General features: G+C 57.9%; 1 protein-coding gene across 4 annotated transcripts; it reads right to left on the bottom strand.

Annotated features, from left to right (window-relative positions):
* Positions 1–540: 540 nt before the first annotated feature.
* Plekhg2 (pleckstrin homology and RhoGEF domain containing G2) lies at positions 541–12,093 on the bottom strand. 4 transcript variants are annotated; one of them, XM_028859157.2, is made up of 19 exons: positions 12,013–12,093; positions 11,250–11,380; positions 10,357–10,616; positions 10,178–10,278; positions 9,205–9,271; positions 9,039–9,085; positions 8,653–8,803; positions 8,349–8,486; positions 7,999–8,199; positions 5,944–6,036; positions 5,776–5,862; positions 5,410–5,443; positions 5,217–5,318; positions 5,091–5,138; positions 4,977–5,015; positions 4,796–4,812; positions 3,606–3,782; positions 2,604–3,504; positions 541–2,239 (listed from the first exon to the last, which is right to left on the bottom strand). In XM_028859157.2, the coding sequence occupies exons 2-19, from the start codon at positions 11,356–11,358 to the stop codon at positions 732–734; spliced, it is 4,080 nt and encodes a 1,359-aa protein (XP_028714990.1). In that variant the 5' UTR covers positions 11,359–11,380; positions 12,013–12,093; the 3' UTR covers positions 541–731. The 4 variants fall into 4 exon arrangements, with proteins under 4 accessions (XP_028714990.1, XP_028714991.1, XP_028714987.1 ...); XM_028859158.2 differs by having other exon boundaries at positions 10,357–10,613; XM_028859154.2 differs by having other exon boundaries at positions 4,977–5,138.
* Positions 12,094–12,776: the final 683 nt, after the last annotated feature.

The raw sequence follows: 12,776 nt of genomic DNA, 5'->3' as shown, positions 1-12,776 counted from the left end.
TCAGAGGAGGGCTTTTGCCCTTGTAGCCCAGGCTGCCCCCCAAACTCCTGGGCTAGTGGGGTCCTCATTTCAGCATCCCAAGCAGCTGGGACCAGAGCTATGCACCATCATGCATGCCCATCTTGAGTAGGACTGGCCTTCTTGAATGGATCATCAAATAGTTTCAAACGCCTCAAAACTAAAACCCAGGGCCTAACAGTTTCTAATGGTCCCCAAAGATCTTGATGTCCACCCCCCCCCCCTTTTTTTTTCTCGAGAAAAAGTCGCTCAGGCTGGTTTTGAACTTGCTATATAGCCAAGGAGGGCCACAAATATCTGATCCTCATTCTCCACAGATTACAGGTGTGCACTATCACATCCAGTTCTATGTAGTGCTGGGAACTGAACTTAGGGCTTTGCACACTCTAAGCAAGCACTCTACCAACGGAGTTACATGCCCACCCTGAGATAAACTTAAGAGTTTTCACACTTGGGCCACATCAGCCCTTCCCATTCATCATGTCTTACCATCTCCCACTACCTCAAGAACGGCAAAACACACAGCATTTCATAAAGTTAATTAACAAAATAACCATGACCTCAGAAGGGCCATTTGTGAACACAGATCCCAGGGCTGCAGCCATTAATAAACCTGTGTCCTGACTCTGGATGTCACAAGGGTGGGTGGCACCTGGTGAAAGTTCTTGAAGCTTAGGAAGTCTAATTTCCAGGCTTACATATGGGAAGGGGCATCAGGAGCCCCCTGGGCCTTGGGAAGGTCCACAGGCTCCCGGGTGGGGGGCTGCCAAGAGAGCAGGGTGGTTTAGCCGGACCTGGGCTTTGGCTGGCCGTAGCCGCCCACCGCCTCCTACCTGGATGCTAACCGTGGTGGCATAGCTGAGCCTCCTGGCTGGAGGGGCTGGGGGCTGGGGCTGAGGCGGTGGGGAAGGCGCCCTTGACGTAGGCGCAGAGGAGGACCAATGACCCTGGGAGGCCACCAGGCCATCTCCCCCAGGGCCCTGACGCCGAGCCAGGCTCTGACTGATGTAGGAAGCTGCCAGGTACCTGGAGAGGGCAGCTGCACTGGGGCCCAGGAGCTGGCGAGTGGGCAGCGAGGGGCTCTGGAGGGGAGTGGAGTCTGAAGACTCCGACCTGGCAACAGGAGAGACCGCATGGCCTCGTGGTTTAGGTAACTCCATGGTGGTCTGAATCGGGGTGGTTATGAGGCCTTGAAGGTCCAGAGAGCATCCTTGTTCAGTGAAGGGTGTGGCCGCTGACACGTGGCCATCTGTGGGATTCTGCTGGCCCAGTGAAGGCAAGAGTCTGGTAGCTGGTATGTCTGTGAGGCTGGGCTCTGGACCCCGAGAATCTGGAGCTCCCTCCAGCTTGGGGAAGGGTGGGGGAGCTTCAGCCCTGATGTCTGTAAGGACTTGTGGCTGGGACATGGGTATGGCAGCTGGCATCTGAGTGTCTTGGGACAAAGATGGTAGAGGGCTGCATGGGATGCAGCCGTCCGGATGACCTCCCTGTGCAGGCAGAGGTAAAGCATCAGGACCCTCAGTGTCTCGGAGGTCAGGTGACAAAGGCGGAGAGGTGGTGGCTGGGATCGGACGGTCAGGGTTGCTGGTGCACATTGGTAAAGGGCTGGCAGCTCGACCCCCAGCAGCAGCTGGGCCCTGATCAATGCTGACATCTCTGTGCTCACTTCCTGGGGCACTATCTGGGCTTTGGTGATCTTCCTGACCTTGCTTGGGCAGAAGAGGACTGGCTACATTCACGACACTGGCACATGCTCCCTGTTTAGGCATCGCCACGGGGCTTTGCATTTGGAGGTCTGTGTGACTCTCTTGCTCAGGAAGGCAGGTGGTGGTGGATGGGACCTGGATTTCCATGTAGTTTCTATGCTCAGGCGAAGGAGTGGCAGCTGGAATATGACTTTGATCAGGCACAGTGGAGGCAGCTGGTACCTGGACATCCGGAGGTTCTTCTTGCTTGGGCAAAGGTGATGTGGATGGAGCCTGGATGTTCTCAGAGTCGCTCTGTCCAGGTAAAGGGATAGGTGGAATGCAGCTGCCTAGATGGTCTTGCTTGGGCAAATTGGAAACATTTAGACTCTGGCCATTCAGGTGATCTCCTTGCTTAGACAAAGGTGTGGCAGCTTGAACCAGAGCAGCAGGGCCCAGAGGGACAGACTCCTGGGCACAGTTTAGTGGGAAGGCCAGCTCACATACAAGGACATGTCCAAAAGCAGGCAAGGGTCCTGTATACAAAGGAAAGACGGTCAACGGCTAAGGATGCAGCTCAGTGGTAGAGCCCCTGCCTAGAATCCCCCAGTGAGGGACTAGGGGTGTGGCTCAGTGGCAGAGCCCCTGCCTAGAATCCCCCAGTGAGGGACTGGGGGTGTGGTTCAGTGGTAGAGCCCCTGCCTAGAATCCCCAGTTAGGGGCTGGGGGTGTGGTTCAGTGGTAGAGCCCCTGCCTAGAATCAATCCCCCAGTGAGGGGCTGGGGGTGTGGCTCAGTGGTAGAGCCCCTGCCTAGAATCCCCCAGTGAGGGGCTGGGGGTGTGGCTCAGTGGTGGAGGCCCCAGGCCCTAGCACTGCAGGAGAAAAAAAAAGTTTGTCACCTGGCTCAGCCTCCTCCTGTGGTGGGCAGGGGGATGGCTGGGGTTGGGCCAGGACTCGAGGTCGGCGGCGGGGTGCATTGGTGGATGCCCTTGTCTCAGCTCGTTGCATCTGCTGAATCCGCTCGCTGTAGAGCCGAGCCAGCTCTCGCACCCGGGACGCCGACCGCTCGGAGCGTGGCATTCCTGCCTTCCCGCTGGTGCTGCCCCCACTAAGATCAGAGTCCTCCAGGATCAGCAGCGGCTCAGGAAAGCCAGGCCGGGAGAGCTGCCCCTGCTCTAACGCTTGCCAAGCACTCCGGATTTCTGAACAAGAGCGGTATTCCAGTTCCTCCGGGAACCCCTGGACTTGGGCGCCGTCCTGGGTCTGCAAGGCAGGGAAGGACATGCCTTCGGCATCTTCCTCCTGCCCCACTCTGCTTTCTGAGGGTGGCTCGCCCAGTCTTCCCGGACTGCTTCCAGTCAACAGTTCCCTCCTGGTGGCTAGAGGCAGGGTGGGCTCCTGCAGGGGTCCAGGGAGCCAGGAGCCACAGGGGAAGGAAGGGGTGCTCGTCAAGCTGGGAATGTCAGGCACACTGGACATGGGTGGAAGGCATGGCATCTCAAAAACACTAGGGATGTCAGAGAGACTCGGAAGGCAGGGAGCCTCGGGAATTTCTGGAAGGCTGGGCATGTCGCTGGGAATCTTGGTAAGGCTGGGCATGCAGGGAATCTCAGCTGGACTGGAACCTTCCAGCCCCTCTAAGACATGGAGTGGGGAAGGCTCCCGTTCATCTGCTTCTAACTCTTCATCCTCCTCCTCTTCTGAAGACTCTCGGCTGGGCAAGGCTTGGAACGGGAGGGGTTCGCTTTCAGCTGGCACCCTGGAGTCTCTGGGGAACTTGGGAATGTCGTGGGTGGCTGGCTGTAGTGGGTACACAAAGAAAGCCAAGATGTCAGGGGGATGGGGTGGTGGGCTGACCTGGACCGTGCTCCAAGGCAGCTAGGATGGCAGCTGTAGCTCACCCCCGGATCCCTGAGGCCTCTCTGGTGAAGCAGTTCTAGAATTTCCTCGGTGATGGAGGTCCCTGATGGATCCAATGTGGGAGGCCCGGCATCCTCCAGGTCTTCCGGGGGGCCAGAAGCAGAGACTGGTGGCTGCGACTCAGGTGGGGGATGGAGTTCCCCTTCACTGCCAGCATGCTGTGAGGAGGGAGGGGTGGGAAGCCAGAGCCAGGAGCGCTGTCCCCCAAATTCCCAGCCCCTCCTCCTGGGCATAGGGGAAGTCAAGGATCCCCACCCCCCTTTTGGAAAGGGCCTTATATAGCCCAGGCTGGCCTTGAACTTCTAACCTTCCTACCACAGGGAGCTTGGCTTCACCACCACCCTTTTTTTTTTTTTTAAATTTATTATGTATACAGTTTTCTGCCTACTTGTGTCCCTGCAGGCCAGAAGGAGGGCACCAGATCTCATAACAGATGGTTGTGAGCCACCATGTGGTTGCCGGGAATTGAACTCAAGGCCTTTGGAAGAGCAGCCAGTGCTCTTAACCACTGAGCCATCTCTCCAGCCCCACCACCACCCATTTTTAAAATGAGGTGTAGAGGATGGAACCCAGGGACTCATTATACCAGACACTGACCACTGTGTGTTATTCCCCCAAAACCACCCCCCACTTTTTTGAGAGAGAGGGTCTCACTATGTAGCCTGAGCTGGTCTAAAATTCAGTATGTAGACCAGGCTGTCCTTGAACTCAGAGATCTGCCTGCTTCTGCCTCCCAGCTGGGATGAAAGGCGTGTGACAGATAACCGGCCCGTGCTCCTTCAAACTTTCGATCCTCTTGCTTAGGTTCCCAGTGCGCCTGAACTGCAGCCATCTGCCAGGACACCTGGCCTACTGTCCCGACTCTCTCACATAGTCCAGGCTAGACTAGAACTTGGTGGGAGTCAAGGATGACCTTGAACTCCTGACTCTCCTGCCTCCATCTCCCTTGTGCTGAGATTTCAGGCTTGTGCCATCACATCAAGTTTCATGAGCTGCGGAAAGGCTCAAACCTAGCGCATGCTGGGTAAGCACAGAACCAATTTAGCTATATCCCCGGGCATTTAATACGTGCTTATTCTGACCCAGGATTGTGGAATTTAAATTTTCTTCTCCACTTGAGCTAGGAATTCAGGTCCCCAGTCTCTGACCCAGGGCATTTCTCATCTCTTACCTTGACTTGAGGCTTCTCTGAGGATGGAAAAGTGAAGGAGAAGAGACACGAGTGAGACACAGGAGATTATTCCCTGTAACCAACCAGCTGCCCCTTCTCCCTCTCCACGCCCCCACCCTCACCCCCAGGCGTCCCTGGAAAGAGACAAGGACGGACTGACAGACATGGACCAGTCACTAACCGTTCTGGGGAAAAATGACGTAAGATTCCTTTGCTGGCTCTGGGGGAAGGACACAGGATATCAGGAGGCCAGGCCATTGGACCCCTGGGTCCCCCTGAAGTGGTGAATACTCACCAGACTGCCTGCGGCCACGGCGACTGCCAGAGAGTCTTGGAGATGGAGCTGTTGGAGAGATGTGTGAGCCCAGCCCTTCAGCCTTGGGGGGTGCCTAAGGACTCGAACCCATATTCTCTCTGTTACCTGGGTTTCTTCTTCCAGGGGTGAAACTTCGAGCGTCTCGAGGGCGGGGAGAATCCAGTGGGGATGTGGGGGGCTCTGGGAATGTTTTGCTTTTCGGAGTACCTGTGGGGGAGAGTTGAGGGACTAACCGTCTACTTTCTTGGAAACATCGCCTCTTTCGGCACAGGACCACAGCCCAGACCCCCGGACTCACAGTGCAGGCTGTTTTCCAAAAGAACTTGCTTTGCCTGAAAGACAGGAAGACAGATTTTGGAGGGATGGGGTTCCGACAGCAGACTGTGAGCACCAACCATTCCCAGGAATGAATGACTGCTTTTAATGCCAGGCTGATAAAGGTAATCCTCACCACTGCCCTACAATGTAGGCACTACTCCTCCAGGTGAGGAAATCCAAGGCCAGGGATCTTGTTGCCCAAGATCACAAAGCAAGGGTGTGCTGCATCCCAAAGCCGGGAAGCCTATTCTGCAGGACTAGCCATCAAAGTAGCAAGAGTGCCCCACCCCACTGGGTCTGCCACGGAGCCTGCCATGGTTCCAGGCCACTTGTGGCAGGTCCACACCTTGGCAGGGATGGAAGCCGGATGGTTCTCAAAGAAAAGGCGCTGGAGACAGTGAATCCACAGCCGCTTCTCTTCCTGGTTCTTGGCCTGGAGTAAGGTTGGTGGAGGTCAGGGATCTGAGCTGCGGCAAGGCAGGGGTGAGTATCACCCAACCCAGCTTCTGCATACCTGGAACAGGTGTCTGTGCTTGGGGATGGTCAGATCCGACACCTTAAACCCTAAGGGGTCTCGAGGAGTCTCGCTGACACTCAGGTTACAGCACTGAGGACGGAACAGAGAGGGTGGGGTGCTGAGACCCTCCTGGCAGAGACGTCCTTCAGAAAAGTCTGGGGTTCTGACCTCCTAGAAAGCAGCTCCTCACGGGCTGTTTTGACTGACCCCTCCAGGCCAGGCTCGGCTCCCTCCCTTACCAAACCCCTCCCTACCTTCCTGAACATGTACTCGGACTTCCTCATCTTCCTGACACCCCTTAAGACACCCTCCATACCCCACATTTTCAAAAACTCAGAGTCTCACTATGTAGCTCGGGCTGGTCTCAAAGTACTAAATTGTTTTTTTGGATTTTCGAGACAATGTTTTTTTTATACAGCCCTGGCTGTCCAGGATCTCACTCTGTAGACCAGGCTGGCCTCGAACTCACAGAGATCCGCCTGCCTCTGCCTCTGAGTGCTGGGAGTAAAGGCGTGCGCCACCACTGCCTGGCTAGCTCTCGCATTTTTTTTTTTTTTTTTTTTTCCGAGACAGGGTTTCTCTGTGTAACTTTGCGCCTTTCTTGGAACTCACTTGGTAGCCCAGGCTGGCCTTGAACTCACAGAGATCCGCCTGCCTCTGCCTCCCGAGTGCTGGGAGTAAAGGCGTGCGCCACCACTGCCTGGCTAGCTCTCCCATTTTTTAATTCAAGGAAATTAAAATCATATCCTGGCTGGATATGATGGCCTACCCCTGTAGTCACATCCCTTGGGAGCCCGAGGCAGGAGAATGAGAGCAAGTGTGAAGTCAGTCTGGCATGCACAGCACGTTGCAGGCAGCCAGACTATGAAGAGTGGAGAGAAGGCTTAGTGAGGGCAGGAGTGCTTGTGTGCCGGCCTGAAGAGCCGAGCTCAGTCCCCAGCGGGTGGCAGGACAGAACTGAACCGTGAGAGTCGTCCTCTTGTTCTCACGCTCTCTTACACACAAATAAAACGTGGGCCACTGCCACATGGCTCAATCTGCCCTTCGTTCTGGAGGTCGGACTCCCTGCTTTTGCTTTCTTTCAAACTAAAAATCCTTTCGCTGTTAATCCCAGCACTCGGGAGGCAGAGGCAGGCGGGTTTCTGTGAGTTCAAGGCCAGCCTGGTTCACACAGTGAGTTTGAGGCCACCCACAGCTAACTAGTGAGATGTGAGACCATGTCTCAAATACAAACAAATTATATGTCCGGGGACTGTGCTATGTGCATGTGAGCTCATGCATGTGCCCCTGGAAGCCAGAGGCTGTGGATCCTCTGTAGCTGGAGTTCTGCTGGTTTTGAGTAGCCCAGTGTAAATGCTGGGATCAGATCGGGATCCTTTATAAGAGCTCTATCTCCAACCCTTCCATTTTCACTTATTTGACATTTATTTACTAGTGTATGTGTGTATGGGGAGGACTTAGTGCACACACCACCAGGTGCCACACTGGAGGCCCATGGCATCTTTATTCCCGGGCCATGAGCCATGCAGCTACCTCCTGTGTTCACTGCTGCTTTCTTGGTTGTGTTTTGTTTTGGGACAGGGTCTTGCTCACTCCATAGTCCCATCTAGCCGCGAGCAGACACACCTGCACTGGGATCTGTTTTTGAAACAGGATCTCACTCTGTAGCCTACCCTGGCCTCCAGCCCACTTAATAGGTCTGGCTGGCCTCAAACTTGCTGTGACCTTGCTCCAGTCCCCTGAGTGCTCAGTTTCCAGGTGTAAGCCACCACACCCAGCTTCCAGGTTTTACTTTCTGATTCAGAGTGTCAAGTTGCCCAGATTGGCCTTGAGCCTTCTCTGCAGCCCAGGCTAGCCCTGAACTTTTCATCTTCCTGTCCCAGCCTTCTCAGTAACTGGAATCACTGGTCTAACGTCACTGGGTCCAGTTAAATATGGTCTTTGGAAGCCAGGTTGTCCTGTCCCCTAGAGCACCCTTTGGGTGTTCAGGTGATGCTATATTGAAGGCTTTTCAGTTGTAACTATCCGGCCCAGACCCTACCCCATACTTACAAAGATGTGGCCCTTGTAGGTGTATTCAGGCCCCCGACGTTTGGCCACAAGCAGCATCCGGGAGAACAGGAAGAGCAGGCGCTCACCCCCTCTCAGCCGCGGGCCTCCCCCGCCGCCCCCACGGAAGGTGCCTTCCAGCACCAGCTCTCCAAAGGCACTGAGCTCTGGGCCGGTCCAGCCACCCAGCCGCCGCTGCACTTCCTGCCGGGGACCACACCAGGCACAGACAGGCCCGGTTGGTGGCGCACACACACAGGCCAAAACAGAGGTGTCAGTGACAGGACACTGCTGCTGAGCCCTGTCCCCCAGCTCGATCCCCGGCTAGCCAGCCCAGCCCACCCCGGGGCCACCTGCAGGCGAGCTGCATGCTCTTGCTTGCGCTTCATGTCATTGATGTACCAGGCCACTGCAGTCATGGACACAATAGCTTCCTCTACCACCTCTCGCCCTCCGGCGTCTGGGCCCTCCGCCCAGTGTTTGCCCAGTTCCTGACCATCATCCAGCAGGGCACGCAGGGTGAGAGAGAAAAAGAGAAGGAAAACTGAGTGACAAGAGACAGAGCAACATGGAAGGAAGGGAGGGGCAGGGCAGACCACACAGTCCAGGGAACTGGGGGTCCCTCTCAACAAGCCAGGCCCAGGGGCCACAGCTGACCTGCAGCAGGAGATGGTACTTCAGGATGCGCTGAACAGGCTTCAGTAAGAAGCTCTCCAGAGGCAGGGAGTGACGGAGCTGGGCCTGACGTTCCTGCAGCCACAGAGTGGCCGGTGGGGACAGCGAGAGCTCTCGGAGCAGGGCCAGGGAGCTGCAGGCACAGCACAGATCAGCGGTGGCTGGTGCTCCAGCAGGCTGGGAGGGGTCAGCTGGCGGCCAGGGTTCAGGGGTGACAGGTCAGGGCAGCCAAGGGGGTCAGGTAAGTGACTGTCAAGGCATGGCAGGGCTGCACCTGGGCTCTGGCAGGGTTGGAAGGTAGGGGTGGCGGCTGGCACATCGGCTCATGGGCATGGCCTGGGGCCAAGCAGGGACTCCCTCTGCCTCACCTTGGGTAGTTCATGCAGTACAATGTGTAGATGTCAAAATCCTCGCTCTGTGGGGACACGGGAGTCAGCACCGCCTAGCTTCCCACGGCCCCCCAGGAAGCCAAGTTCAGCCCCGCCCGCTTGTCCCCTCGCCTTGAGCTGGGCTCAGCCCCTGCCTCACACTCACCCTCTGCACAAAGCACTCGGCGATGCCCCCTGCACTGCTGCTGCCTTCCAGGTCCTCCAGGAGCTCACTGCGGGGGAGGGGAGGGTAAGGGGCCGCCGGCCTCCTCGTCCCGGGACGAGACTCACTCGGGAGTTCCAGACGGGAAGAAGCCTAAGATGGCTACGCGGGACAGCCTACCCCACTCATTCTGTCTCTGCACGGCTTCCTATTCTCCAGCCTGACAACCCTCTCACAGCCGGCACCCAGGGAGTGACCCCACACTGGGAAAGAGGGTGCTGGGACTTCCCAAATAGATGGATGGTCTTAAATTTAAAAAAGGACTCTGTTACAAGCCAGGCATGGTCTGCACACCTGTAATCTCACCCCGCAGGAGGCTGAGGCAGGAAGATCTCAATTTCGAGGCCAGCTCGAACCACACTAGGAGACCCTATTTCAAAAAAATCCAGGACTAGCTGGGTGTGGTGGCGCATGCCTGTGATTCCAGCACTTGGGAGGTAGGGCAGGGAAAGGCTAAGTTAACGTTGCCCTCAGGTACACAGCAAGTTCCAAGCCAGCCTAGTTACACGAGACCTGTCAGTCTCAAATAATAAAACCAACCACAAAAGCTTCTCTTGTGATTCTGAGATGTCACTCTTGGGCCCCAGTGCCCCCCACCTTCACCAGGGCGAGCCAGGGTTTGGCCAGAGCTGCTGGTGTCCCAGGCCCAGGGAACCGAAGTGATAAATCCGGGGGAGTTCTAGGCATCCAGGCCCCACGAGATTCTTAGAGCCCAGGCCTGACTCAGGTCTAAGATGCCAGTTTAATGAACGGTATCCGTGTGGTTCCATTTCTTTCCCACCCTGAGTCCTCAGTGTCCCCACACCTCACACGCCAGCCTACACAGGGCCACTATGAGGCACTCAGGTTAGTGTCAGGACACAGCCCCTCCCCGCCACAGCAGCCAGTTCCCTGGGGGTCCCCAACCGCCCCTGACCTGCTAAACTCATAGATGTCCTCGATGTTGGCAAACAGCGTGGCCACCTGCTCTGTGCTCAGCCCCAGGGCCCTGCCGTCCATCAGAGGACCCAGGTAGTCCTGTGGGGATGAGAGAGGTTACAGGGGCCAAGGGCCTGGCCTGGGTCCTCAGTGTCTTCAGATGCCTGTCCACCTCACCTCCACGATACTGCGAAGGTCCCGGACATACGCCCGCTCCGTCTCCACGATCTCCTTGGCCACTCGCTCCAGCCTGGAGGGTTTCACCGAACCCTGGATTCCCACAGGCGACAGGTGCAGCCGTATGGGGGGTTCTGGCAGGGGCTCCGGCCTGGAGGCTGAGCAGGCTGGTGATGGGTCCCCCTCAGAGCCCACAGTACTCAGAGAGGTGGAGCTGCCGGAACCCCTCGGGGAAGCCATGGCGGGGGCTGGAGGGGCTGCTAAGGAAGGGAGCGAGTGGTCAGGGCTTCCCAGACACGTGTTCCTATGACCCCGAACTCTCTCTCACCCAGCTAGCAGTTCCCACAGGTCTCTGCTCCACTACCCTAACTTGTCCAGTTCGGTCCTGTACCTATCAGAGTCCTTCCCCTCTGAGCCTTGGGCCTCCATTGCTTTAATTCACTTTCTCCATGAACCACAGCAATCATGAGTCTGTCCAACTGACCTTGTCACCTCCCACAAGCATAGCCCTTTTAGTTCAAGTTCAAATTCCTCAGATCCATAGGGCCCGGTCCAAGGCAGCCATGGCGGCCCCTTCACCCAGTTCCCTTTCCTCGGCACAGCTCTTAACAGCCCCCACCCCTTCACACTCAACTTTGTCCAATTACTTCAAGGCGCAGCTGTGGGCCTTTGCACACACTGTTCCCTGCATGCAGAAGAGCACTTTCTGTGCCCAAATCCTTTCTCCTGAATTCTCGGCTAATCGGTGTCCTCCGTGGCGACAGGGCTGCGCTGCACTGTCTTGGCCACGGTGTTGGCAGCGATGCTCAGCCCTGGTTCGGCCACAAAAGGATGCTCAGTGTCCTGAAGGAAGGGACAAATGCCCACAGGCTCCACCTGTCTGGACTTCTCACCTGTCGGAGTATCACTCACAGCTGCGCAGTCGCAAGCTTCACCTTGGTGGCCACACCCCAGCCTAAGGCTGGGTTTGGACAGGCTGAGTCCCCGGGCTCCCTCGGGCATGGCTGAGTGGCACAACTCGGACCTGCAAAGACACCCAGTTCTTGGGAACTGGACTTGAGTGGCTTCAACTGCCGCTCCAACTCACAGATCGGGTGCTGAAAGTTGATACAAAACTCGAGGAGGGGCCCCTCGGAGTGACTACTAGAAGAGATACAAAGTGACAGAGAGAAGGAGCCGAGAAGACAAGCTCAAGATGGAAAGGTTGAGACAAAGAGCGAAGACAGCAAAAGTGCCCGAGTCTGCAAGTCCCATCTGTCTGGGCGGCCCCCCTCCCCCGGGCTCAGGGATCCTGGGAACTCTCAGGCTCAGGCTGAAGCTGAGGGCGAGGGGCAGGGCTGGGAAAAACCGTGGGCGGGAGAGGCCGCGGGGTCCCAGGGGAGGGCGGAGGCTGGGGGACCGGATGCCAGGGTCCTGCAGACGGCTCCCTACCCCGCCCAGGACTGCGCGCTGGGCGCTGGCCCCGGGCCCTCCACCCAGCTCCAGCGGGTCCCTCGGCACCCCGACCGCGGTCCCCCACCGTCCGAGCGTCCCCAGCGCCGTCCCAGCCCCCGACTCCCGCCGGCGCCTCCGCTACCCCCCGCCGGCACGCCCCCTCATTGTTCCGCCTCGGCGCCGCCCCCCTCCCCCAGCCCCGGGCCCCTCGCCTCCCCTCACCTCCCGGGGAGCTGCGGGCCCCAGGGTCGGGAGTCCGGCGCGTCTGGACCGTAACGCGCGGTCCCCGGGGAGGCTCCCTGCCCGGACTCAGGGTCGTGAACTTGGGGCTCTCAGACTCCAGAATCCGGAGAGAGTTGGGATCCAGAGTCCGAAGTCTCGGTGTTCTAAGTGGAAGATGCTGCAACCCTCCACTCGAGTCTCAGACGGGGTGCGCTGGGGACCCAAATTCCTGAGTCTTCTAGGTAGGGCTGTGTGTGGTCGGGGGGACCGGGATTCCAGAGTTTCCAGAACCCTAGGGGCAGGGATGAAGTCACCTCCGGGAGGGAGCGCAAGGACTCGCAAACTCCTCGGTCTCTTGGAAGTGATGGATGCTGCAACCCTAAGTCGAGGAGCGAGGTCCGGTCCCCAAGTGGCTCCAGGAAGGGGTCTTGGACCCAAGAGTTAGAACCCCGGGGAGGATGCGCGGCCACGGATCCTGCGGTCTTCGAAGCCGGGTGCAGGGACGGGCCTCCAGCTTTGGAGCTGATGTCCCGGGCCCGCGGCTCCTCCAAGAGGGGGCGCTGGGCATCAGAGGTCCCGGCCGGGCGCGGGAGCCTGGACGTGCGGGGCTCTTAAGACGCGGGACCGAGATCCCGGACGCCCGGGTCCGACACTCGGTACGCCCTGGGCTCCGGGATGGGCGCCCCGGGGCTCTGGGGGCGGCGGCGGCGCCGCATCTGGGGCGGGGAGAATCAGGTCCCAGATGTGGGGCGGGGGGCGGCCGC

Source organism: Peromyscus leucopus, chromosome 1 (genome assembly GCF_004664715.2).
Source record: "Peromyscus leucopus breed LL Stock chromosome 1, UCI_PerLeu_2.1, whole genome shotgun sequence".
NCBI classification, from domain to species: Eukaryota; Metazoa; Chordata; class Mammalia; order Rodentia; family Cricetidae; genus Peromyscus; species Peromyscus leucopus.
Note: the sequence above shows the minus strand (reverse complement) of the source record. Positions and strands in the feature narration are given on the sequence as shown.